Raw genomic sequence first — 27,395 nt, 5'->3', positions numbered from 1 at the left:
TCACTATGGGCTCATCAGAGCATAAGCAGCTCTTGGCTCTCTACCAGAGTGAGAGAACCACTTTCCAAACAGGAACTCTTATGGAGACATTCCTTGTGTGGAAAAGGAAATCATGTCCTCCATTTCCCCCTCATTCTCCCAGAGCACATACGCACACACACAAGAAAAATGCCTCGCTATTTAAGTTGACATCACTGAGAATTACTTTGAGTGTGTATATAAAAACATATGTGCACTGTAAGAACAGTCCATAAAAATATTTTTCATCTGCATTTTGACTTATGCATTGCATTGTGTTGTGTTTTAGGATCAAAGAAAATGTCCATAAACTCTCTGTTAGTCTATGGATTTTTTCCCCCTTAAAGTATGTATTACAGCACTATTAGGTCAAAATTAATCTAAAAGTAATCAAAAAGTAATCTGATTATAATACCTAAAATATGCAATGCAATGGATTACATTACTAACTACAGTTTTTGGCATGTAATTTGGAATCAGTGATGGGACAACAATTTGTACGTATGCCGTAAACACATTTTGTTTTCAAAGTTGTAAACAAAACAAAAATGATTGTAGTAACATACTATTTCACATTTAATTCAAAGTGTTACTTTGTAATTATTAGTGAAATTTACTAGCAATTTCTGAGTAAAAATTCCTACAATATATAAAAACTGAAAAAAAAAAAGAAAGAAAAGATTTTGCTTCTCTTATCTCTTGCCACAAATCTAAGTCATGGGTGATAGTGTGGGATCCTAAAAGAATGTGCATTTCAAGTACGCCTATCGATGGAGCCCTTCATTTGGTAGCATGCCAGCTGAGAGCTCAGGCCAGATTTTGTTTTGAATCAGTCAGTGCTCTGGAAAAAAAACACACATAAAATTCCCAGTGTCAGTGCCAGATATGCATAAACGGTCAACCACATCTGTCTCAAGAGAGAACAGGGATTGTATGTAGCTCAAATGTGTCACCAAACACTGTATTTACTGATCAGTGAAAATGTGTTTGAAGTCTAACACAAGCGTATGCACACACAATGAGTTTAGCCAACAAGAAGCAGCCCTAGGGGCGGCAGCCAGATGTGTTTTATCTGTAAGGTTAAAGGTCAAGTAGAACAAATTGCATAAACTCATTCCCAGTAGCAAGAAAACTATCCACAGGGCTGCAAATATGCATCCGATTCTTTCTTCTGGCTTCAACAACATTAAATACTGAATTAACAGGCCCATCTTTTCTTCTTTATCGTGTCTCCTTAGCTTAAATAGAAAGGAGAAGTACTGCAGAGTGTTAAGTGAGACAGGCTTGAAAATGGCAGCAAAGGTCAGAGTTGTGCATCAGAGGTAATTGTCGAACACAAACAAAATGATAGAAATCTAGAGGTCACCCCGATTTTGTCCTTGAGCCAGGCATATACTGCTCTTTTATTTTTAGTATGCATTGGCCCCCTCTGATTAAATTGATTCATAATGTGTTTTATTTACCCTGGAAACAAACATTTTAAATGGTTTAAAATGTCCTAGTAAAAGCAAGCAGGTCAGTACTTTTCAAAGCCATGTTTTTGTAGTAAACTTTGTTGTTGTTTTTTTGTGATTATGACTTCAATATGATTTTTTTTCTTGAAAGATTCATGAATACTTCAATTCACTAATAAGAATTTATTTATTTATTATATGCAAATGCTGGGTCTAAAGCCATTTATGTGAAACAAATAAGATTTAAAGTTTAATCATCTTTAGTTCTCACTTTTTTTCTTTGTTAGAACTTCCTCTTTGTTAAAACCCATGTATCCAAACACTGTGGGCTTTTAAAATGCATCATCAAAAAAAGGTTGACCGGCCACACTGAGAGAAGAAAGAAACCATGTTCTCACTTTCTGTCGATTTCATCTGTTTGCTAGATTCTCAGTTCTGATTGCTGTGTTCATCTGAGTCATCTTTCTAATTAATCTACTCCCACATCACATCTCATCATTCGTGAGACAGCACGTAAGAGCTAAAAATCTGTGACATCAATCTGGTACCACAAAGGTGACAGCCAAATGTACTGTTCTAATTTTAAGACATCACAGGCTTGCTCATCTAAATTAAGGATCTGACAAGTTCTTACAACTTTTCTCCAAGTTCTTTGCATTCATTTATTGAATCAGTGTTTGAAGGCAGAGCGTGAACTTGGTTTGTAAGCTCAGGTAATCAATGCAGTGTAATATTTCATATTCATCTGATGTGACTAAAAACACTTTGACAGCATCTGTGTTGTATTTTGTATTTACAATTGTGTGATTCATGTATCATTTTCATGTTCATACTTCATTGGCCTTTGAAGTTCTTGGCTTTTCCGAACCTTAGATGTTTGTATTCTTAGCTTCCTGGATTTTGTAAGGAACCATCTGCAAAGAGTTCCAGATCAAACATCCAATCAACATCAGCCGGTAATAAACTTATGAGTCTGTCATGAAGTTGCAACAGAGACCCAGCAGCACATGGAGAGAAAAGGGGGCACAGAGGGGCTGGAACCCCGGAGAGCAGCTAATGATTCACATTTCATATCCCCCCCACACAGGGGCCCTTGTGTCTGCCATGAGGGGCCTCTTCGAGGGTTTGTTTTCACTGTGCAATCCAAAATAAATGGAAGCCGCAGATGAGGACTGGACACTTAAGAAATTGAAATCATGAAGTCCATAAGAAAAACACTAAAAACACTCATATCATCGTCTGTTGCTCGTTATGTGTGTGTGTTCCCTTCGTGATCTCTTTGGCTGTGTGGCGATGGTGGTGTGTGTTTCACACCAAGAGAAACAGGTGAGGTAAATGATGTTTATACTCAGGACTTCTTGTATCCTCCATAAGACCACAGTTTATTTTGGCACAGTTTAGTTTCTGGTCAAGCTTGTCAAAGCAGATAAAAAGCCATAACTTACAAAATGTCAATATGCTAATGTCAGTGACAACAAAACTCCATTGGCTCTCATTCAGCAATTTAAGCTCAAAGTCACACTAAATGAAAAATATTTTTTTCTAAATCCATTTTATGAATGACTGATCCATACATGTGATTCATTTTTAAATTTTATTTTAGGTCATGATTTTTAATCAAAATGTCATAAATTGGTGACGTGACCATTTTTTTGATAATTAGTTTCACTATCATTTCCATTAAATTGTGACTTTACCAATGAGCCAAATATAATATCATATAGATAACAAAAACAACTTTTCATAATACTATATAAAATCTTGATTTCATTCTAATAATTTAGTTAAGACAGACTTAAAATTGTAGTTAGGTGATCATTCGATCCCTGCATTTCCATTTTTTGGCTTTTGATATAGTTAAATGATAATATAGTTTGAGATGGTAAACCATAAGACAAAGTCATTTCAGTATTGAGGTGTCCCAAGTTGAACTTGACTTTTCTCCCCACACAGCCCAATCTAGCGCACAGTACCCAGTACCCAGTGCTGCTGTTGATATACAGCAGAGTCATTCAGTCATCGAGTCAGTCTTTCACTACTGCTTTCTCTCACCTCGACAGGCACACGGACTAATTACGTTTGGCAATCGGAAAGTAGTGTAGTACTATTACTCTATCCGTGCCGATTATTTCTGGCGAGACTTTTAAACCGACGACAGCGGTGATTGGGCGGCGCAGTCACGGGGTCCGCAGTCTCTTCGCCCTGCCTAGAGTCAGTCCGTCAGTCGGGGAAGGCGAGTCTGCCTGCAAGCGCTTCTTTCTGTGTGGATCCACCAGACGCACACATACACGGACCTTCACACACAATTATTGTTAATTACTGAACCCTTTTCGCTCTTTTGAGAGTCTGTCTTTCCACCATGGGCGACAAAAAGAGCCCGACCAGGTAAGAAAGCGTCAACAGTCGATAGTTTGCGAGGCGATGTTGGTGTCCGCGCGGCTGTGTGTTTCTCGCTCGGTGGATATTCCGATGCTTTTCTCGAGGAGTGTTTCTCCTTTCTCTCAGAAACAAGCGCAGCTATGGCGGCTTTCTCTTCTTCTCAGAGGACTCTAAACACGACTCGGTGCCTCTCAGACAAAGAGATTTTCTTCCTATGGGATACGTCTGGCCTCTTCGGACGGGGTTTATAATCGAAGTTCGCCGTTAAATTGAGGGTTTTTGACATTCAATTTCACGCCGTTCACCGACGCGATATCTTTAGCTCGCTGGCTAACGCTAGCTGCCGTGCCAGCGGACACCAATCTAGTCCCTTTAAGTGTATTATATCTCTGTTAAGCCCGGTGACTAGAAGCTACGGAGAATAACCGTGGCTAGTTAGCGTGTAAGTTATTTCCAGTATTTTCCGGTTCCAATAAACCGTCCTCGCACGTCATGGCTCGGATTTTCTGTCACTTTTCTGTGCCACTTGGGTTACGTTAAGCGCATTCGAGACAGTATAAGTCAAGGTGTAACGTTAGGATGTTAGGGGGCAAACGTGGAAGTTGACCTTAATAATTTGGGCTTCTTTTTGTTATTTAAGGCCAAAACGACAAGCCAAACCGACAGCGGACGACGGATTTTGGGACTGTAGCGTGTGCACTTTCAAGAACAGCGCCGAAGCCTTCAAATGCAGCATCTGTGATGTACGGAAGGGCACGTCTACCAGGTATGGGCATTTACACTGGACTTCTGCAGCATTGCGATCCTGATCTCATCACTAATGCAGCTGATTTCGATGCTTTACTTGTTGATTTGCTCTTTAAGATTCATCGAAACGCCAGTCCTCTCATGCAAGTTGAATGTCATTTATTCAGTCTGATGACTGGCGCTAGATTGAGTGTGGCAGCCAGCCTGTGCAATCATTGCAGTGGCAGGCAAACTTTCTTTGTCTAGCATTAGCTCGAACAAATTTTTTTGCATTGGATTTGCGTGCAAATGTTTTGACTGCAGCTCCCTGATCATGCATGCTTGCTATTGCAGTGCTGCAGTGTTTGCATGTGTGGCTCCAGTCAGATTTGCCATTGAACGCTGCGGCTGGCATTTGTTGGGTTTGATCAAAGGTGTTTAATGTCTGGGTGTGTTTATATGCTGTCAAGCTATTATAGAGACGTTTGCTGTTCAGATCCAGAGCAGGAAACAAATTTTCTTGGGTTTTTAATGTGGCTGAAACGGTTTAAAGGTCAATCAGGTGTCAGCAATTCTTGTTCTGTCTTCAGGATGTGACGCTTATGTTATAACAGGTCTGTAAGGGAAACAGTTTCTGCTTCATTTAATAATTAGTCACATGTTGCCCATTTGTTATATCAGTTTAGCTAAGAGCAAAGAATCAGACGTTAATGTTGTCTTTCTGGTTTGTCTAATGGGATGATTGGATTGCTCTAATGTCTGTACTGTTTGGTTGGAAGCTGTCACTAACAGGTCTAGGTGTGCTCACGAAGATCATTTCATCAAGTGGTTCTCATTCTTTGTCCTGGAAAACTATACGTTTTGGAGGTCACCCTTATTTGACCCCTAGTTCAGGATGTCTGGTTGGTTTTTGAAAGCAGCATATGCATGCTACCTATGGTATCCCACAAAAAAATGTACTACTGTTAAAGAATTTAACCATCAAAAAAATTATTTTGATTTTTAAAATGTTCTTTACATTGTTAACATCACTGTTTTTTGGGAGCCCTAAATCGATTCTTTAATGGCATTGCTATGAAAACCCCCTTTTTTATGAGTGTACTGGGTTTTGCATGCTGTATCGCAGGGGAAGTATGTTGATAATATTTCAAGTACGGTAAATAGGGGAGAGATCCAAAATGCAGTGCTGGGGTACTCCAAAACCAGGATTGAGATCCGTTGATTAAATCAACAAATGAATGTGTTTGATTTGCCTGAAATGCCATCGTGGTCACATTCCTGTAAGTGAATGTGGCTGTGTATCCTCAGTTACGTATGTTGTATGTCTGTCTGTGCTTCGCTGTGTTTGTTATGATGTGTGAACCCGCCAACACTTCTCATCAGCTGACTGATGTGGTGTCTACAGCTATGAGTAATATGCGGCCGCACGCAGTAATCCCCGTGCTCTAACCTTTTCATCTGCTCTTTTACACCGAGTGCTTTCCTGACATTTGGGGAAAGAAGAGGTGTTGGGAGAAGTCAGACGCTCCAAAACGGCGTATTTGTCAATAACGATTAGTCCGTTAATTCCCTTTCGAAACCGAGCTCTGCTCATGGATCTGTTTGCAGAAAGCAGGCGCGTTACATTCGTGGTAATGACAGGAAATGATGCCATGCGTGTCAGAAACCCCTCGTCTCACTCTTGCTGGCAGAAGCCCAGCTCCTATCAGTCTGCTAAATAGAAATCGCGCTCTATTGCTGATGAGAGCTGCTCTGTCTCTGTTTGATCTGCACTGTCAAGCTTTGATGGATGTGATTGTTTGCTGATGTAAGAAGCCTGGCTCTCTTTGTAATGAGGACTAATTAGCCATCTTGTCCACGTTTGATGTATTCCAGTGGTGCACAGGAGGGAGCGTGGGGTGCTCGCAGAGAAATGATGCGCGCTGTGTACAGCGGTTTATGCTCCCATCTAGGCACCTTTTATCTGTTTCCCCTCAATGAATGGGTCTTTGTGGTGTGATAACGCATTCCACTCAGCAATTATTTTATCTTTGTTGGTCTTTGGAGTTCAAAGAATGCAGAGACCCCCTGTGCAAGGATGCTTGTAGATTAGCAGTGCATGTTTTTTTGTCTTGTAAAGAAGGTCTGTTTAAAGCGGCAGGATTGTTGCGGAGCTTAATCTGATTCCTGAGCACTTTGGATTCGAGCTGATCGATTATTTTCATGTGGCGTGAACTTGGCTGCCGTGGACTTTTAAGATGGTAATTAGAGGCAGTTTTTAGGGAAAATGTTGTCTGAGCCCATCAAAATCAAATGTCCTCACGCAGCATTCCTTGCAGATCGTGTTTTAATATTACATTGGAATCCTGAGAACAGGAGTGAAGAATGTGACACCTTGTTTCAGTATCAGATTCCGTGGTTTCTGTGTTCCAAGATGCATATCAGTCACCCACAGGTTAGAGGGAAGAATCCATTAGGGGATCCTTAAGTTGATTGATGTGCCAGATCAGGGAGAAGTGCCATTTGGCCTTGATCCTTCAATGCTGGTTTACTTGTACTTCCCCTGAAGCTCCCTGCCAGGTCCCAGCCAAAGTTTTTCCTCTTTTACACAAGTGTCCAAGTAATGTTTTTCCTTCTTTTTTTCAAAATCGATAGACTAATCAAATGCAAAACCACATGAAACATTTTACCAAATTCTATGAAGCGAATCTGATTTTGAATGTCAATTTGAGTCCTTTAAAGCTCACGCATGACAAGAGTGTTTAGTCTGTAGACATTAGCAAATTGACATTTATTAATGTAGGGTAATGGTAATTTATACTTTTGGTCATTTAATTCATGTAAGTTTATAACACATTAATGTTAATTTATACAACTTGATATGTTATTATATATGATATGTATTAGCATATGTAGAAATTAACATTAACCGAGATTAATAAATGCTGTAATAGTTTTGTTCATTATTAGTTCATGATACCTAATACATTAACTTAATGAACTGAACCTTATTGTAAAGTTTTACCCTTTTAAATTTCCCCCACAGTTTCTTCTCCGTGTTTGTCCAGTATTCTTCAACTTTCTATATTTTAACACACTCAGTGGTAGAGGTGGGGGAAATCGATTCACAGATGTATTGCAATTCCTTTGCGCTTCTGAAGCGATCCATATTAGATTATTAAATATTCTGTTTATTGATAAAGCATACACAGGACAAAACGTTACCGATATAGACTGTATGCAGTGTGCAACCTTGCAGAATTGGCTCTCCCAGTGCTTCTACAGCAGCGTATACTTTTATATTTAAAGGGAATGATGTGCATCACATGCTCAGTAGTTGATCAGTCTGCATATTTACAGAACACAAGACCTACTGATTGGCATAGGTTAAGGTCGTTCTGATATGTTATTTCATTTACACTGAATGAGAGCTGCCACTTAATGTATTTCTGTTTATTGGCCAGACCAGATCTTTTACTATGGCTTTTTACAGAATCCTTTCATTGAAAATGCAGACAGATACCTTGTTGAAACCTTTTAGAGTCACTGAATCAAAATTGAGTTGTTTTCAACATTCCATGTTCAACGAGTTTCAGTGTTGACAATCTCTCTCATGTGTCATGTGAAGGTAGGCACATAGAGCAAGCGGATAGAATATTAAGTATGTCACGGCGCACAAATGCATAGATCTGTTCAGCTGATTTGGTTCTTTCCTGATTCAATGGGAAATTGAGGTTTAAATGCCTTGTTCCACTTGGAATAACATAATATTGTCTTGACACTTGATTCGTGAAATCAGCAAGGATGGCTTAGATTCGGTGTGTGTAATTGATGAAGCAGAGATTTACAATCCAGTAATTTTCTTCGCCATTGCTTGAGTGCAGATTGTTGAGGATAATGAAATTACATAATCAGGCGGTGCTAACACTGTGTCAAATTCTCCCATGCCTCTACAAACACACTGTGACACACTTTTACTTATCCACAGTTATCAGCATTTAGACCTGCTTTAAACCACAGGCATAAGCTTTTAATCTATACCAGTGTGTTAACTGAGGGTTTAAAACTTCTTAATGAGATTGTAGACATTTAAGCGAATGAGCACAATAGTCGTCTTTCACTGAAAATGAGAAAGATCCGAATAAACAGATGGGATTTTAGTCTTGTAGAGTTCAAATAGAGGTGTTGAGTAGTGATGGGTTAATATCAGCCATGCTGACTTATCACAAAATATCTGGCAATTTTGTCATTTGGGATTGGCAGAATCTACCAACAGGTACTGAACATGTTGTAGTCAGCAATTAACTTGGATACTAAATTTCATCAGTTCTATGTACATCTCTTTTGGTGTCATTAAATTGTTGTATGAAGTGAGATCCAAAAGTCTGAGACCATCAGTTAAAATGGATCTATTTTTAATGTAATTTTACATTTTATTGTAGTTTTTTTTTTTTTTTTTATAAATATCAGCATGATGTTGTGCTTCTAGTAATCTACTGATAATATATAGTTAAGTAAAAATTGAATTATATTGTTTACAGTGGGATCTAAAAGTCTGAGATGCTAGTGAAAATGTTTTGTTGTATCTAATATATATATTTATTTATTTTTTTTTGTATGTTTTCTGCATAATAATTTGAGTGGAAAGTTGATTTGAAACAAATGCATTAATTTTTAGAAATCAATTTTTTGTTTTGGTGACAGCAGCACTTCACAAACTTGTACAGAACTTGATGATCAAATTGTCATTTGTTTTACATATTATTTGATTTATTAGATTTTTTTAAATGGGTTTGAAGAATCCCAGATTTTCAGTGTATTTTTAGACATTTTCGACCCCACTGAACACCATCCTCCCTGCCTTGGTGATAGGTTGATGCTTAGTATTGAGTTTGAACCAAGTGTAAGTGTGTGTGTTTGGGTGGACTGAAATTGGCCTGAAAGTGATTTAGCAACAGAGAAATTGCTAGCCGTGTGATTCTGAAGGGAGGCAGATGACAAGGCACCAGGGAGGGGATAATAAAAAAAAAAAAAAGAGACCAAAAGAATAGTGTGTGAATGAATGCAAGAGCGCGAGCAAGTGTGCGTGTTGTACGTGTGTGCGTTGTGAGGAGGGGGTTGTGGGCCACTGCATGCTGAGTTTGATGGACGGCTCTGTTTGGATGTGCTCACTCAGCCAAGAGCCTCTCAGAGGGAAGGCAGAATGGAGCACATCATTACCCAGCGTAGGGAAGCACTGGGCTCACCCTCCTTCAACTCTCGCTGTCCTCCTCCTCCTCACCCACCGCATGTCATTCAGTCAATGGAGCAGAGGAGGCTTCCGTTCGCCTGACTCATGCATATATCACGTAACCACAGTCAGTGACGTTCAGTGACCACACTTAATCAGCTAACTGAGTAGGAACTGAAGCCGTTTCGTTTGAGGGACTCTGCCTCGCTGTAGTCTGTGGCGCCGAGCGCTGATGAAGATGGTAAGGCAGACAATGGAAGCCGATGTAACTGACAGCAAGTCTCGATATGAGCTGGAATCTGTTTTTGCCGGAGGAAATATAAAGCAATTACAATCTGCAGCTCTGCTTGTATATAGATGTTAGCGCTAAGAGGATTAGTCCGCTTACTTTATTGCTCGATGTGTTTTTCTATTACATAGTGAAATTCTTCAGAGCAGGTAAGGGCATGGATTCGCAGATAACGTATGAAGGTGATGGTAAGGGAAACATCTTTTCAGTGAACTCTTCATGTGAAGGTTTTATTTTACAACAGCAAGCCTATTGGAAAACGCATGCAATATACCAAATCAAGCAACATCAACAAATGCTGCTAGAACCATTTTTTTTAGTAATTGTAAACACTTTTTTTTTGACAACCAGCCTCCAAATACAGTTTGTCTGTTGTTTTAATACTTTATTAAAATTCATTTAGAAATTAATTTAATTTAAATTACACTATTTACATTCTCTTTAATGCAGTCACTTTTTTTAAGTGTGACTTCAGTGCTCCAATGCGTTGTAGGCCCACAATCTCTAGATAGTTGAGTGTGTGGGAGTACATCGGTATTGAAACTTTTCTCTCCGTGCAAAAGTGAATCACAAAGGAGCAGTTCAGCGACAAGATGTGGTTTTCTATTTGAGCGCTTAACAAAAAGTGCTTCATTGTTGCATTTCTCCTTATTAGTTTAGCAGAGCAGCCCAGTCTAGACATAAATATTCAATACATTTTTGTGTTGAATAGAGTACATATTGCACAGCCTTTAGCTTGTTCATACCGATTCGAAACGTGACCTGTAATTATACAGGTCAGAGGCAAAGGCAGCACTCAAGGTTGAGTGAATTGGATAGAAAAGGGATCACTCTTTCAGGTCGTCATATGAAAAGAAACATGGCAAGCCTCTGTGTTTAGCACACATAAGGATCCATCTATCAACAAACACTACACCTGGTTTGCTGTCTGAGTGATGTGGGGAATAGTGCGGTTTCCTTTGGTGAAAGGTCAGACAACACAGGAAGCCTTCTCTTGGATGGATCAAAAAGAGAAAGAGGTGTTTAGAGAAAAAGAAACATTCTTTTTATCGCTTCCTTTTTGCTAGTTATAGACAGGCCCACACAACGCAGGTGACAAAGTACACTTCCATAATGTACTTAAAGTGCTCTATTTTCACACACTAATTCTGTACTTAATATACTAAAAATGTTTTTTTTTTAGTACTAAAGATAAACTTAAGATCATCTAAGTGTACTCAACTGTGCCATTTTGGAACGCCATGAATATGAACTAACATGCACTTTTAACATACTATCTCTGTATTTAAAAAATATATTTAGTCACCACTTGTAGTACACTTGAGTGTTCTAGTGTATGAAAGATGGTTCAAGTGTACTACAAGTGGTTACTAAATAAATTATTAATTTGTAATACAGAGACAGTATGTTAAAAGTGCATATTCATGACGTCCCAAAATGGCACAGTTGAGTACACGTAGATGATCTTAAGTTTATCTTAAGTAGTACAAAAAGATACATTTTTAGTATATTAAGTACAGAATTAGTGTGTGAAAATAGAGCACTTTAAGTACATTATGGAAGTGCACTTGTTTTTCACCTGGGAGACTCTGTGCCTGATTTCCAAATCCAAAATGCCAGTCATATTTCTTTTTTTTAGGACACTCGAGGAACAAATCCAGTGTTATGTTACTTGCAAACATTTTTATTGTATTTTTTTTTTTTTTAAATGAATTTGAATCTTTTTGTTCAATTTAATTTATTTTGATGTTCATTTAATGTCTATTAAACAGTCTGTGACATTTGTGTTTTTAAACCGTAAGAAATATAAACCGTATAAAATGAATAGAAAACTAAATAATTCATGTATTCTTTAGTTTGACCTCCTGAGGGTGATACTCAATCATTTTATGCTTTTTGCTGCTTAAAAAAAAGTGTAAAATACAGAAAAAAAGAAAGGAAGGAAAAAAAGTCAGCAGATTGCATTTAGGCCACTAGTTGTTTTTATTTTATTTTTCTACGCTGTCAGCTATCTGCTGCGCTTTCACATTGCAGTTCACATCCATATCTAGAGAGAGCAGTTAGATATCATGGTTAGATTTTTCACCACAGCTGAGATCTTCTCCCCAGAGAGCAATATCCTCAGGGAAGAGAGAGGGCAGAGTCCCTCCAGAAGGTGGAGATGAATGTTTAATGTCCTCCACCCAGTCGAGAGCGACAGCACAAGAACCCATGGCCTGTTTTCTAGGTGCTCTCTTTGCTATCTCCGTTCTGTACAGCAGGCACAAAGCCACTAATCGCTTAAAATGGCTTATGGGAGCCCGGTCCCAGAGCTTGTTCAACACGCGCACACATGGCAGCTTCATCATCCCCCCACCAGCCAAACCTTTAATGCTGCTGCGCCAGAGGATCAAGGCGCTTCGCGAACTGTCACTGCACATAACGGTCTCGTTTGCCGTGATGTTAAATCTAGTGGAGAATCTCACGAACGCTGTCAGGAAATGTCTAAAAAATGTAGCATATTTTTAGGACAAATATGAGTGCTTCGCATTGTTTTTTTTTTCGTTCAGAGTCCTCCATCTGAGCTTAATTAAATCCGTAGGCTCAGTAGAGAGTCTGGATTCAGTTTAACTAGCCTTGTCCTTTAAATGACACCATATTGCTTTTTAGATTGCAGTCTGCCTATAAAGGTACAGCCTTAGTCCAGTACCATGCAGAAGTAGCAGATATGTATGCCATTGACCTGATTGTCCTTTCTCCAGGCCACTTTGTGCCCCCATAGCACGCAAGAGTCAATGACCATGATTGCCTGGTTATGCTGCACTTGAAATGGAGAGCTGTGTTAATTGAGCGCTTTTTTTGTAGCCTCTCTTCACTGGAGCATTATCTCATTCTGTCTTGCCTCTACAAGCAATCTGTTTCATTTAACGCTGCCGAAATGTACTGCACCGCTAACATTTGTGTAACTGAAGCCTAGACCGGAGTCTCGCGGAAATGCCATCCGCTCCAGGAATTAAAAAGCCTCCATGTGCTGTGTTATTAATTACAGCGCATCAGTTTAAAGTGACACATGCCACTGTGGGGTCTTTTCAGACCAAAGCTTGTTTTCACACAATCTTACATTTAGAAAATGACCAGTTGTATATTAGTTTTTTTTTTGTTTGTTTTTTTGTATAAGGTAATGAAAAATTACAGGATTACATCCAAGTAATTTTTTCTTTAAAATACAGCATAAAAAGTGCAATAGCTGTTTGCAACAAAGCTCTTTAATCTAAGAATACCCTTCACGATAACCTTTAAGTTTTAAATAAAACAAATTCTCTTGCCTTAAGGGGTTTGTTGCTGTTGGGCCCAGATCTTTGCAATATGACTTTTGGATCTTGAAGTTTGTGAAGGGTTTCTGATTTTTAATGATCCATGCATTTTCAATTGGTTTAATCTGAGGTTTTCCTTTTGCTCATGTTGGTTTCTGTCCAACAAGGGCTTGTTGAGCATTAGGACTATGTTTGGAATGGAATACTAGCGTCATACTTGCTGTTTACAGCACAGTAAAAGTTAGTATGCTGGAACACATTGCATATTTAAATCATCAAGTGGCATTCATTTAGCTTCTGGAAGTAAATATGAATATTTCACATTTTTAATCAATTTTTGCATAAATGCTTAGATTTAGAGCCGGATTGAATGAGATGTTGTAAATCTAGATTTATGTTTCTTCCAGGTCATTGGTCAAACTGTAAATGGAAGTACAAGTCAAGTGCATTTCGTTGCATTGTGGGATACAGTGTTCTATGTTGTACTGCAGATTTTGACAAATGTAGGTCAACCGGATGTTCTATGCATAAAGGAAATGTACTATGCTCAGTAAACATACTATATAATGCAGAAGCATAATTTAATTGGATGCAAATGAAAATAAGCCTGTGAGGAAGAGAGATACAGTCCATTCAGTAGTTTGGAATATTTGTCTTAATGTTTAATGTTTCCTGCACGTGTTTTCTGTGTTTTCTAAATGATGGAGACCAAAGCACACAAGAGTGCATTGTCCCTTACAGCCTCATTTTCATTCAAGCCAAATTAAATGTGGCATATGCCCTGACTAATCCATAGTAAAAGTAATATGGTTTTCCAAAACAACCACAATGACCTCTCTTATCCAGCTTCATTCGGGTTTCCCTCGACTTGGCAACATCTCTTCGCTAATGTGAGTTTGGTCAGTGTCCATCTCAAACTGTGTGCCGTTCCACTTTTCCCACTGGAGAGATGCCACCTGTGTTCATACAAGAGTTCCAGTCAGCAGGGCGAGGTTGTGATGAGGCGGTCATGTGTCCATCAGTAAATAATGCATTGTGTGGTTTTTGTCGTGCTCGGGGAGTGTTGACAGCAGTCCTGACAAGCCAGTGAGCTCGTGTGGCTGAGTTACAGCTGGCACTGATTCATTGCTCAAACGCTCGGCCTGTTTCTGTCTTGCTGAACTGCCCCTGATACAAATCTCCCTGCGCGGCAGGAGATCCACTGAGGGGAGGTTAATCAAATCAATCACAGGCCTGTCCGGCACTAGACTCCTGGGCTAACCTCAAGTTGGAAGGGATTTCTGGATGCCCCTCAGGAGGTGAACTAAGCCAAGTACCTGTTAAGTGGAGGATTGTGCACTTTTGACAAATCCCTGGTCAGGATTAGAGCGAATTCCCCAGTGCTCAAAGTACTACGGGTGATGGACTGAACGATGCAACTGTCCTTGGCTTTCAGTACTGGTGTGTGTGATGAACTGATTGTTCTCATAAACCTTAGTCAGGGTAACGCCATATTTATTTTTGACAGGAATGAAAATGAGACCGTGAAGGATAGAAGTACAGTGCGTTCAGTGGATTGTACTTTTGTTTAACAACATACCGACAGTTCAGCTGACGAAACGTATTTCTAAAGAACTTTCAAGAGACAAAAACTCCATAAAACAGTTTTAAAAGTTGGGAGTTGGTGTTGTGAAAATTACATGATTTAGGACCTTTCATACAGTACATGCCATTGATTGCCAAGGTTGTAGATCACACACTCATTTTCATCCGCATTAAATTTAATTATGGTATCTAACCTGATTACAGTTGTTGTTAACTAGCTAATAAATACTTCAAACCTGTAACAACATTGCCAAAATACTGCCATTATAATTCATAGATACTGGCAGATGTCTGACATCTATCAGATAATAACAACTATTATAAATATAATAAAACTTATGCCAAGTTCACACTGCACGATTTTAGCCCGATTTTTCACTCGCCGACAGGTTTTGATAAATCGCCGACAAATGCCCAAAATCGCAGAGGCAAACAATCGCACAGTGTGAATTATCAAAGACGCGATCTGAGGGGATCGCCGACGCCCGTGAAATATTTGGCATGCTAAATATCTGGAGCTGTCGGCGATTCACAATCCTGCTGTGTGAATGAGTTCTGTCTGAAAAATACATCTGTGATGACCTACTGCCAATGAGAGAGTAAGATACAGGGCTGCGGGAAGTTTGGGGAGGACTTTTTTTTTTTTTTTTTTTTAAGCGATTAACGTTAGCCATTTACAAACAACGTGCCTACATTTTTGCATTAGAATATACAGAACAGGTAGGCTACATGAAGATGAAGGGTCTAGGGTTTTTCCTGTAAATAATATTCTTCTATAAAGGACAAAAGATTTATTGCATTTTTCTTTTTCATCACTTTGAGGGCTTTTATAGGCTATAAGAAATAACATCATCATAAAGTGCTCAACACGTTGGTTTCACTTTCAAGCAGGCTACTTAGATTTGCGTATAAAAAAAATTCCTAGCAGAAGTGTGTTTAACAAGTCATCTGTGTTAATTATTGTGTGTTCGGGAAGGACTTATAGACCATAATGTCAGCGTGATCTTGCGTTTGGCTGTAGTCTGCGGACCAGGCAGAGTTGTCGGCGATTCTTCCTATTGTAAAGTCATGCAGTGTGTAACTTCCTGTCGCTGATCTATCGTGCAATGTGAACACCGCAGCGACTGAATGCTACCCCAGACAGACGTGCAGTGTGAAAACAACGATGATCCGATGACTTTGTAAATTGTGCAGTGTGATCTCGGCATTATATAATTACTTTATTATATTAACTAAATATTTATATATTAGTGTTGTCAAAAGTACCGACCGCGATACCATTTGGTACTGAAATTTAAAAAATGTCCATTTTAAAAAATCTGCTCAACAGCGCTCAAATGTTAGTAAGGAATTAACGTTTTTAAAATGTCAGTACCGAATTGGTATCGCGGTTGGCACTTTTGACAACACTATCACACTTTTTTTCTTTCTTTTTTTTTTTTTTCCATTAATGAAGGCAATAAGCCATAAGAAGTTAGCTTCTTATGGCTTATTGCCTTCATTAATTAATTACAGCTGCATTACAATAATTTTTATCATGGTAAAACTAAACCATGGAAAAATCACTTTAATGCATGACCCCTCGCTGCTTAATCCTGTATTACCTCTCATGGCATGAAGTTTTTTCATCCTCTGGACTGGAAAGTTTGCCTGTATAACATTAATTTAACTTTGTACATTTTCACTTTTTCTGTTGTTTACTTTTCTTCCATTATTCTGCACTGTGTTAGTTCCTGATCTTTGTTTTTCTTGCCTTGACCAGCGCAGACCCAATGCGCACTATTCCCACATGCTCTAAAAGATGCTCTCCAGTATCCTTTGCCAGCAGGCCCTGAATCTCATCTAGATTCCTCGCAGAGGTTGTATTGATTGGAGTTGTGCTGGCCTCTTGAACATGATTCCCCATTATGAGGGATTGATTGGCTTCTCATTGGCTGGTCTCTGCGAGAAAGGCGGCTGTATCCTATCAGTCATAGGGAGTGAAAGAACCATCGCTATCTAAGGGTCACAGGTTTTCTTAAAATCTCTGAGAGACAGCTGTTTGCTTTATCTATTGGCTTTTTTGGAAGGCATCAACAGGACCAATGGGCCTTAAGATCACTAGAGCAGCTTCTGTCAGTACTTCAATATTGTATTCTTATTTATTTATTATTCTATGACCACTTAAACTACTAAACAGGCACAGCATGACATGATTCTAGTGACAACCTGTTGCGACAAATGCTGTGCGGACTAATTTTCCTATGTCATTGTTTTCTGAAATTTGACTTAAGACTTATTTTCAGTGGCACAGCGCAATGCATTGGCTGAGCATGTTTGTGCACTTATGTAGAGTACGTATCTGGCCTTAATTTTTCATTCATAAGTTTTGGAAATCTAACCACAATGTTTTCTGAAAACAGCTAAACATTTGCAACTGTGACTGATGTAAAATATTGAGGTGAAGAGGACTCCCAAGTCTAAATGTTTAGACAAAGCAAAAAAACACTCGTGGGCTTTGGCTCTTCCCCCATGATCATTCAAAATACTCTGTTACCCCCAGCTGCTGCCAGATGTTAGCCATTATGCTTGAGGAACGTGAGCTGGCTCAGGCTGCCTGGCGCTCTGCCTCAGATCTCAGACACAGCCCCTCGGCTTTTAATTAACTCAACACCGCGCAGAGGAGAGAGAGCCTCCAGCGCACAGCCACTGCCTGTCTTTCCACCGTTACAGAATGTGTGTGTGTGTGTGAGAGCATAGAAGCGCAAGAATGGCTTCCTCAACTACATGGATACTATGCATTAGTAAAGAATAGTGGTAACAATGGATCACAAAACTCACTTTAAGGATCATATTGTGAGTCTTGATCATTTTTCGGATCAGCAAGTAAAAAAATGATATCAGTGTAACTGCTTTCCATTTATTTCTTAAAGCACACTTTAAGTACTACTTCAATACACAATGCATGGAAACTAGTAGCCTAACTAAGAAAATTCAAACAAGATTAAAGGCAAGTGAACAGTCAGTGTAAAAAAAACATACACAGTTACAAATAAAATAAGGTCTCAGACCCAGATAGCAGCAGGTATTTATGGGCTGCTGTCCCTTTAAGACCTGATGTACAAATCCAGTATAATGATACACATCCGACTTCTTTCTGAGCTGTTATCGTTCTCTTAATACATAACCGTCTGTGTTTGAGAATGATCGCTGAGACTGGTATTTTGGCATAATTTTATGTGTGTAAACACAAACATGCCTGTCTGAAATGTGCCTCTGTGTACGGCTGTGCACACAGAAAAAAAAAAGTGTTTAATGTGTAATTTGGCAAGACGAAACGCATACAAATAATAAGCTATAACTCTATGATGTTATATTTTGCAATTAATCCGCAAATCACATGCGTGCCGAACCGTGGGTCCTGGTCCATAAAGATCAACTATGTTCCATTCAACCTCTAGTAAAGAAATTAATTTTCATTTTTATAAATCTCTTCGTACCTGGTAACATTTAATCCTGGTGTTTTTATAATGCATGTGAGAATAGGTGACTATTGTGCAGTTTCTTCTCAGCCTTGGTATCAGGTTTTCATTTTTTTTGTGTGATCACGGTTCTCACACGAAATTTTTTTTTTTTTTAACAGTTTAAACTCAGAAATTGCTAGTAAAATAATTAGAAAGAAAGGGGAAGTAACATTCAATTAAACATGATATTTTGAAGTAGAAAACCTGAAATAGTATTTTCTTCTAAAACACTGCTATAAACTTTAAAAATGCAATGTGTATTGTGAAAACAGCACATTTCAAACTTTTAAATGCATAAACAAAATCAGAGAGTAAATAAATACCTGATATAAATATATAATATGATCGACTTTTCCACACGCATATCTATCATAGTGCTTCATAACACTTTTTATGGATTTTTTTGGACAGCCCTTGACTGTAAAGAGCTAATATATATGTAAAAAATATTAATGTTTTTGACCTTTTTGAGTAAACTTTTCCCTCTCTGTGCGAGGACTACAAGATTGAAAACCGCTTTCTATCCGGTTTGTAGCAAATGAGGCCAAACCTTCTAGCTAATCTGATTAGTCCCTATGACAATGACATGCTGCAAATGTCCCACCCTATGATCCTCACAGTCATTTATTAAAGGAGTAGAGTAATGAGATTACACATTCAGCAGACCCACACAGCTGGCGATGGGCCGTCATCACATTCAAGAGACCAGTGAAAGGGTTTTAGTCACTGAAATGCCTGCGGAGGGCTTTATCTGGCTAGGTATGTCTTAATGCCTTCACCACAATCCACAGAATCTGTGCTTTAAAATGGTTTTGTGTAAACACTGGTTGAGGTGGATTACATGCGGTCGTGCGATGGTGTTTTGTTTATTATTATTATATGATGCATACTTGAAATTAGATTTTTTAATGATTCCTTAACCAAGTAATTTGGTCTGACATAGTTTTTGCTGCATGAATGGTTCCATAAGTGAACTGGACGGTAGTTTTTCAAAAACAAAAATGCATGTTGTTTGAGCTGTAGATAACTGCATCTAACTTTTCCAGTTGTTTAGTGATTATTTATCTCTTCCAGATGAATGAGTTTCTGGTTAAATGTTGCTAACCTAATTTAAGTTTTCTCCGGGTGTGTCTCACTCGTCCTTAAAAGTGAAGCTGCACCTCACGACTCTACTGCGCAGACTCGGGCTCCAAATGACGTAATTTACTCAAGATAGCAGCGGCCATACTGAGATGTATTCGCTTCACTTTTCTATAGTGGAAGGAAGCGGAGACGCGTCGTCCATCTTTTTTTTTACAGTCTATGGTTTGCTCCAAATAAAACTGTCGCTGTCTCTTTCAGTCTGTTTAATGGTTTTAAAAATAAAAATATTTTAGTTCACTCTAGTCTTCTGTTGACATGCATAATTTGAAGTGACGTAGCTATACTTTCAGAAAAGTGTGTATTTTAACTTGTATATCCTGGTTGAGTGCATTTCACCATAGATTTCTGCTGAAGCTGTATTTTACTGTAAATGCAATGGTTTGTTAAACCTAAAACATTCATTGAAAAGGATATATTACATTACTTCAGGCTTTAGATACTTTGAACTTGTACTTGTGTATAACCTCCAGGCTCAGCAGTTAAGTGAAGAGTTTTCCGCAGAGTTAGTGTCGCTCTGATACTCACTATCAACTCTGTTTGGCCCCACAGGAAACCCCGGATAAACTCCCAGCTGGTGGCACAGCAGGTGGCCCAGCAGTACGCCATTCCTCCTCCCCCAAAGAAAGAGAAGAAGGAAAAGCCTGAGAGGCCTGAGAAAGATCGAGCCGAGGGGGAGCGTCCCGACAGAAATCCACATGACACCGAACACACGGACAAGGACAAGAGCGAGAAGGAGCAGCCTGACCAAGAGAAGAAGGGCCGAGAGAAGGAAATCACCCCAGCCATCACAAAGAAACCCAACAGCAAAAAGAACAAGTATGTTAGTCACCAATAAGAATGTGTGAAACTTGACTTTCTGCTTTATGGAACGAGTAACCAAAAAAGTTTCTCTTCACAGACCCAAGTCAGACAGCCATCAAAGCCCACCCAGTGAACGAAACAGCATTCAGTCTGGCAAATCCACAACCAAGACCGAGAACTCCCACATCTCCAGGTATCTCACCTTTATCTTTGAAGTGATGACAGGATCATATAGCAACAACGCATGAGTGGAGTGGAGCAACAGCAGCTCACTGCTTTCTGTAATGACAAATCCGCTGTTAAGAGAAACCCTGATCAAAGTTTGCTCCATAGCCAAATTTGTGTTCAGTTACCTCTCCACTGTAAAGTTCTTTTAATGTGTGCTGCTGAACGCAATATGTATACAATGAAATCATATTTGTGAAATTCCCATCAAGTTGAATTGAGGCTGTTCTTGGCTAATGCTGTTAAAAAGCTTGGTATGGTAAAATAATATTTTAAAATGTTCAAAGGTTTGTCGTCAGTATATTTAGTTTTTTTCTTAAATTGAGACTTTTATTCGACAAGAACACCTTAATTTGATCATAAGTGACCGTAAAGGCATGGATAATTTTACAAAGAATTTATTTTCTATTTATCAAAGAATGCTGACAAAATATTAAGCAGTGTAACTGTTTTCATTATTGATGATGATGATGATATGCTGCTTGAGAACCAAATCAACATATTAGAATGATTTCTGGAGGATCATGTGACGAAATTGACCAATCCCAAGCTTTTGAATGGTGGTGTGTTAACATTGACCTGTTAACGAGTAATCCTTGTAGAGTTTTGGACTTTTCATTGTTCATTTCGGCTGTCCTGCTCCACAGGGCTCCAGACTGCAATTGAATGATTGCAATTTGCACAAGTTTGCCAGTATGAATTTTGTTAGAGAAAATCAGTGAGAGTATTGGTTTCTGTGGTTTAATTTGTCATTTTGAGGGTGCTGATCAGATGCTGGTACCCAACGCGCTGATCCTCAGCACTGCTCTCATACTCTGGAAAGGTGAAGCACTAGTCACTTTCATACAGTCTCATAAAGATGCTTAATGCTGGCATTTAAAAGCCAAAATAATGGTAGTGTAATAATAATAACTGCAGTTGAAGGTCTGGCTTGAAAATGTGTTGTAAGTCACTCTGACAGTGAACAAAGCTGGCAGACAGCAGTGATGAACGTCACTGTAGAAAGTGCTCTGATTCACAAATGCTTCTCTCTCTCTCTCTCTCTCTCTCTCTCTTTCTGTCTCTTGTCTCTCTCTCTCTCTGTCTCTTTCTCTCTGAATGAGCGAGTCTCATGGGCTGATCTCAAATGAGCAGCACAGTTTTACTCCCACACACGCCCTGTTGGCTGCCGTCCCACCATTCTGTTTCTGTCTGCTTCTGCCAGCAGAGCTCATTGTGTCACATTGTCTTGGAGGCATACTAACAACTGAGGCTGATACCAATCAGTGAGATTTAGCTTTGTGCTTTTGCCATGCACACAACTCTGGAAACATGTCTCTGTTTTTTGAAAGATTTAGTAGTGGGCTTTTTGTGTAAATGTCAGTTTTGGTGATTTTTGAAATGTATGCTGAGTGTTGATCTGGCTGATCTCTTTTAGTCTTTGCATGCTTGCTTGGTTTCTGATGTTTGGGAAATGTGAACCTGGCCTTATTTTCTCAAAATCATCTTTTCATCTCAAATTTCTGAATACTAAGCAGTGTTTAGGGAATGTTACAAGAGTTGGCACTTATAAAGTAACTTGATTTGATGTTGTTACTTTATAATTAGGTTAGATACTTTGGTCTTTTGCATTAAAGGCTGTGTGGGTGGACTGTTTTTACTGTGGACAAGTGTTTGTCCCCTAAACATGGTTTGCATGCAACGACCATATCCCTGTCCTTTTCTGCATTTAAATCAAAATCATGCAAATTCTGTGAAAGGTGACATGCAGGACTTACCCCCCATTGTCTAATTATTGAAACCTCATTGTTTGTAATGGATGGGCCCCAGAGAGAATCTGTAGTGGGGGGGGGGGGTATTGTGATGGCAATACTGAAATTTCAGCAGGCGTTACATGCTGATTTGGTGCTCAAGAAATATATTTTTTCTGATCATTGTAAACAGCTGTGCTGCTTAATATTTCTGCGATGAATGGGATCTTGCCATGCATGGATACTTTCACGAACAGAACAGTCAAAAGAATAGCATTTATTTGAAATAAAAATCTTCGTTATAAATATTCTTCATAATCTTCAATATCATTATATATTATTTACTGTCACTCTTGATTAATTTAATGTATCCTTGCTGAATAAATGTTAATAAAAAAATAATAATCTTACTGAACCCAAACTTTGAATGGTGGTGTATAACCCATACTTGTTTAAATGTATAATTTTTTTCATCATTCACCTGCCTTACCTGCTGTAATAAAAAAAAAATTCTTATATGAAATTGCAAAGAATAAACATGAATTCTATCTTCATTTGAAAAATTAAAGTCAATTATATATACAGCCATGTTACTTCACTATTTTTACTTACAAATAGTGATCTAAATTGCATGCGGTCACATTATCCTCCTGAATATTTATCTTCGTCTCCAATCTGCAGGCCCAAGCTGAAGAACGTTGACAGGAGCACAGCCCAGCAGCTGGCTATCACGGTGGGGAACGTCACAGTGATCATAACAGACTTTAAGGAGAAGACCCGCACCTCCTCCACCTCGTCCTCCACAGTGACCTCCAGCGCCGGCTCTGAACAGCAGCACCAGAGCTCCGGCTCCGAGAGCATGGACAAGGGCTCATCCCGTGCTTCGACACCAAAGGGAGACCTCTCGGTCGGGCACGATGAGTCATTCTGAGCACCACAGACGCTGTCGAGACAGCAGGGATGTACTTTGCCTCCATTTCCCCTCACCTTACCCTGAGCCAACTCGTATTCATTTCTACCACTGAGAGAGGAACATACGGTCCTCTTACCCACACACACACACAACATACATACACATACACATGAATGGTGCAACCATGGTGGACCATGGATTTGGGCCGTTGGGCAAACTGTCCCTCTTTTCCCTTCTTGGAGACATCCCACTCTTGTATGTATTGTTTTATATTTGTACGTGGATGTGCAGCTGAATCAACTTTTTTGTTTTGTTAAAAAAAAAATATATATATGTAAATGTCCGCTGTGCACAGTAACCACCAACATTTTAACTATTCCGGACCATTACTGCTCTTATTTATTATGTTGCGTCTTTCTACTTTTAGAGAGTTTTTTTTTTTTTGGTCAAAGTTTTTTCAGCTAAAGTAGCTCAAGCCGACGGCTCCCCTTTAGTGTTGAAACGATTTTTCCGGAGATTCCTGAGAAACTTCTCACAATGGTGCTAGAAACACTGTGAAATGGTTTCAGTCCTCAGACTGACGTTCACACTATAGAAACAGATCTCTCTGCTCCTAAAAACAATGGAAATATTTGTGTCCTGGTGTCAGGCTGCATTCTTCTGTTGCTTTGTTTGGGGGGTTTTTTTCTTCAATTTTGCAAGACTGATCTGAACATTTGTGCACTGGGGGTCCTGAGATCTGGTTTCATCAACATACTAAACAGATGATGTTTTACACCCGTTGCGTTATGGAGAAGACAGCTGGGATTCACAAACTGCAAGGAGACATTGCGAGCATGGTATGTGATCTTTGGATTATATCATCCAGAGATGAACTGAGCTTTCTTAACGCTCACTTGGCTTAACGTCTGGTTTTGCAGTTGGATTCAGAACATTTTGTTTGACAGCTTTTGTTGTCCTTCGTGGTCTACATATGATGTATTGTAAAAACACTAAAAGGGTTTGATGTCTCAAAGGTCCGTAGGCCTTTAAAGTTGAAGAACTACTTTTGCGTTTTCTAGTTATTTTTCATCGAAAGAAACTGATTTTAATCTTATGGCTTTACTCAGCCTTGTTTTAATCTGAAGACAGACTTGTGACATTTTCCCATTATTTTCAGAAACCTAGATGATGATGAGCAGTGCAGTATTTACTAAAACAGTCCCAGCGCTAGAAATAAGAGACATTGTGCTGAACATGAACTGTCGCTGAATGCATGGGAACTCTCGCAAGCATTCAGCACTAACATTTTTTTCAATTTGTTTACTTCGGTGTCACGAAAAATCGACGCGAGCATGATTCCACACAATATTCCCATTCCCCATTAACTCAAGATGTCTAGCGGTCCTACAATTCTCAAAGTAAGCATATCTTCCCTTTGAACTGTATTAAACCTGTACAAAGTATGTGTATATGATATGAGTTTTATTTATTGAAGGACCAAAGGAATTTGATATTGATGACATGCTAGGCAAATGAATAATTCAAAATGTAATTACCATATGTGTTATATAACATTTTAATAAAGTCTAATATAATCCATTTCAAATGTGTAATTCTTGTCCTCTTGATATATGCAGAATATTTGTCAATTCATAGACATTCAATCTGTAAAGACAACACTGACTTTTGTCAATGTATTGCGTGTTCATTCTGGAATGGCATATTATTACAGTGAACTCCCATCAAGCTGTTTTTCCCTCTGCAGATACTTTGTATGTTTTGAAATGAAGAGATAAATGGACATTTTGTTCCACTGGCAACTTTGATGCTTTGAATAGGTTACTGCTTTTGTTAACAACCTTTGAATTTCACTTCATTAGCAGGAGTAGACAGATTAAAGCATCACTTCACTGGGTTGTTTTGTGAGGGGTAACCGTTTGTCTTGTTTATATATTTGTGACGTTAACCAACCAAACCGGTATTGATTGTTGGATACAAAGCATTTAAGTTGTATGGATATTGATTTTGTTTTCTGACCCAGTGCAATTCAAGGTTCTTCTTTTCTTCACAAGTATGCAAAGTAATAACCAAAATAGGTGTTGTTTGCAAATCACAAATCTGTGGGATGTTAATTATTCTGTATTATTCAGATTGAGATTTTACGACATTTTAACCCCAAAAGTCATCGAATTTGCAATGTATAGCCTAAAACGACATTTTGTAAAATGTATGAATATAGCCATTTTTTTACTTGCCTTATCCGCTGTCAGAAGCAGTTACCTGAATTTTGGAAAATTTGTAAAGAAAAAAAGAACAAACAATGAATTGTATCTTTAATTTATTTAAATTTGAGGAGAAAAGGAATTGCTGAATTTAAACTGTGCTTATGTATAAAGCAAAATGGTGCAAAAGCCAACGTAATAGGCTATGAGTGGCAATGGAGTCTTTCCTTTTTACGCGCAAGCAGATCTGTTCTTGTGTACGACCAGTAACCTTAATTTACTGTGTAAAGATGGTTACTTTTTTTTTTTTTAGCTTTGTCAGAAACCCAAATATAGAATGCTTGTTTACATATGCTATAGCGTTAACTTTTTGAAATTACAGTGTACCTGTATAGTACTGGCTCCCTTAATTTTGTCAGTGTCTTGTAAAAAAAAATGCTTTTACAGTTTCCTTTTGCATAAGTTTTAATTTTGTTAAAGGAATCCCCCCCCCCCCCATTCCCCGTTTCGTTTTCTTGCTAATTGCTGTTATTGGTAAATTTCGTGGAGCTCATTCATTTCACTTGTAAAAGTACATTTTACTTGCCTTTCTTAATTTATTAATTGATCACTGCTCCTTGTCTATAGCTAATACAATGCTAACATTCAACAGACTTCTGGCATGTGCACGACTTCGCTTTTAGATGCTTCTTCATCATTCCCCTTGCTTCCAGTAGAAATGTCTATTGGTGCATTTTGCTTGTGTTTTTTTTCCACAAATAAAATGTTCAATTTATCAATGTGCGGATTTTTGGTCTTTTTCATACAATTAAACTTAAGCATACCCAGAGCTAAAATAACTGATGAATACAGTTACCCTAAAATGCATTTAGACACTTGAAATAATGTTTAAACAACTGATCTCAAGGTCTTTAGACCAGAAACTGCCCATTGTCTTTATCTTAAACAGTGTTTTTCTACCTATTTGGCATGCTAGTCTTTATTAATGTTTTGACATACTTGTCTTTAAAAGAAATGCCATTTGGTTTGATATTTCATCTAACGCATTGAGATTTATACATGTTAAGTGTGCAGATACTTTTGGGGCCACTGTAGATCTCCATACTACTGCATTGTCCTCCTCTGATGACCTCTTGATGGAAATAATTTGTCATGTAGAATAAAAAGCTTTTCCTCAGCACGCTGAGTGATGTATGCTGCTCTGATAGTGAGTCCTGGTGCCCTGAGGCCTGCTGGGAGCTGTCTCATCTGGGATGGAGATGTCAGAGTACAGCTCTCACCCCAGCACTGACACCAGACTCGGAGGAGACCAAGGGTTTTAGCCCTACGGAGATAATCAACTCTGTTCTCTTCCTTTTGCTAAATGACTCGTGTCAGTGTTCCTTGATGCACTGAACTATATGGAGGCTTCACAAAGCTATGGCGCTGCAGTGAGTGCTGGTCAACACTTCAGTCATTTCAACATTGGCCCTATTTGCTGACTTGTGAAAGAGCCAGTGATTACCAGACAATTGCATGATGTATTTTGATGACTGGTTTATGGTTTCGCATAAATAAAACAAAACGGGATGGAACAGCGACTTGTATACAGACACACTAAAAGGATTTCTTTGTTGCTAGTGCCACAGAGCAGAACTGTAAAACAAGAAGCTTTCCGAATCCCCCATCAGCCATTGATCGATTATTATTTGATGTTTGTTGGTACTGTTATTTTAGTATTTATCAGTATTCATATTTTGAATTGGCTCTTTATATTTTCAGTTCTCATTTTAATAAAAAAAAATGTATCATTTATTTTGTGCTTTTGTCATTTTTCTTGATCATCTATTTGTAAATTTTATGAGTTAACAGATGGAGAGATTATAAATACAGTACTGCCGCTTTAAGAGAGTGGAGATCGAAAGTTCAAATTAGCTGAAATGTG

At 38.7% G+C, this 27,395-nt stretch overlaps 1 protein-coding gene across 1 annotated transcript; it reads left to right on the top strand.

The window, feature by feature from the left end:
- The first annotated feature begins 3,482 nt into the window (after positions 1-3,482).
- On the top strand, positions 3,483-26,254 carry LOC306879431 (RING1 and YY1-binding protein B-like). The gene is made up of 5 exons (XM_079432369.1): positions 3,483-3,857; positions 4,492-4,617; positions 20,148-20,414; positions 20,497-20,592; positions 23,036-26,254. The coding sequence occupies exons 1-5, from the start codon at positions 3,832-3,834 to the stop codon at positions 23,283-23,285; spliced, it is 765 nt and encodes a 254-aa protein (XP_079288495.1). The 5' UTR covers positions 3,483-3,831; the 3' UTR covers positions 23,286-26,254.
- Positions 26,255-27,395: the final 1,141 nt, after the last annotated feature.

Source organism: Barbus barbus (genome assembly GCF_936440315.1).
Source record: "Barbus barbus genome assembly, chromosome: 13".
Classification (NCBI taxonomy): domain Eukaryota; kingdom Metazoa; phylum Chordata; class Actinopteri; order Cypriniformes; family Cyprinidae; genus Barbus; species Barbus barbus.
Note: the sequence above shows the minus strand (reverse complement) of the source record. Positions and strands in the feature narration are given on the sequence as shown.

Excerpts from the sequence above, each read along its gene's own strand:
- LOC306879431 (XM_079432369.1), top strand. The coding sequence starts at position 3,832 with ATGGGCGACAAAAAGAGCCCGACCAG. Across the intron at positions 20,415-20,496 it reads CCCAACAGCAAAAAGAACAA|ACCCAAGTCAGACAGCCATC; the intron begins GTATGTTAGTCA and ends TTCTCTTCACAG. Across the intron at positions 20,593-23,035 it reads GAGAACTCCCACATCTCCAG|GCCCAAGCTGAAGAACGTTG; the intron begins GTATCTCACCTT and ends TCCAATCTGCAG.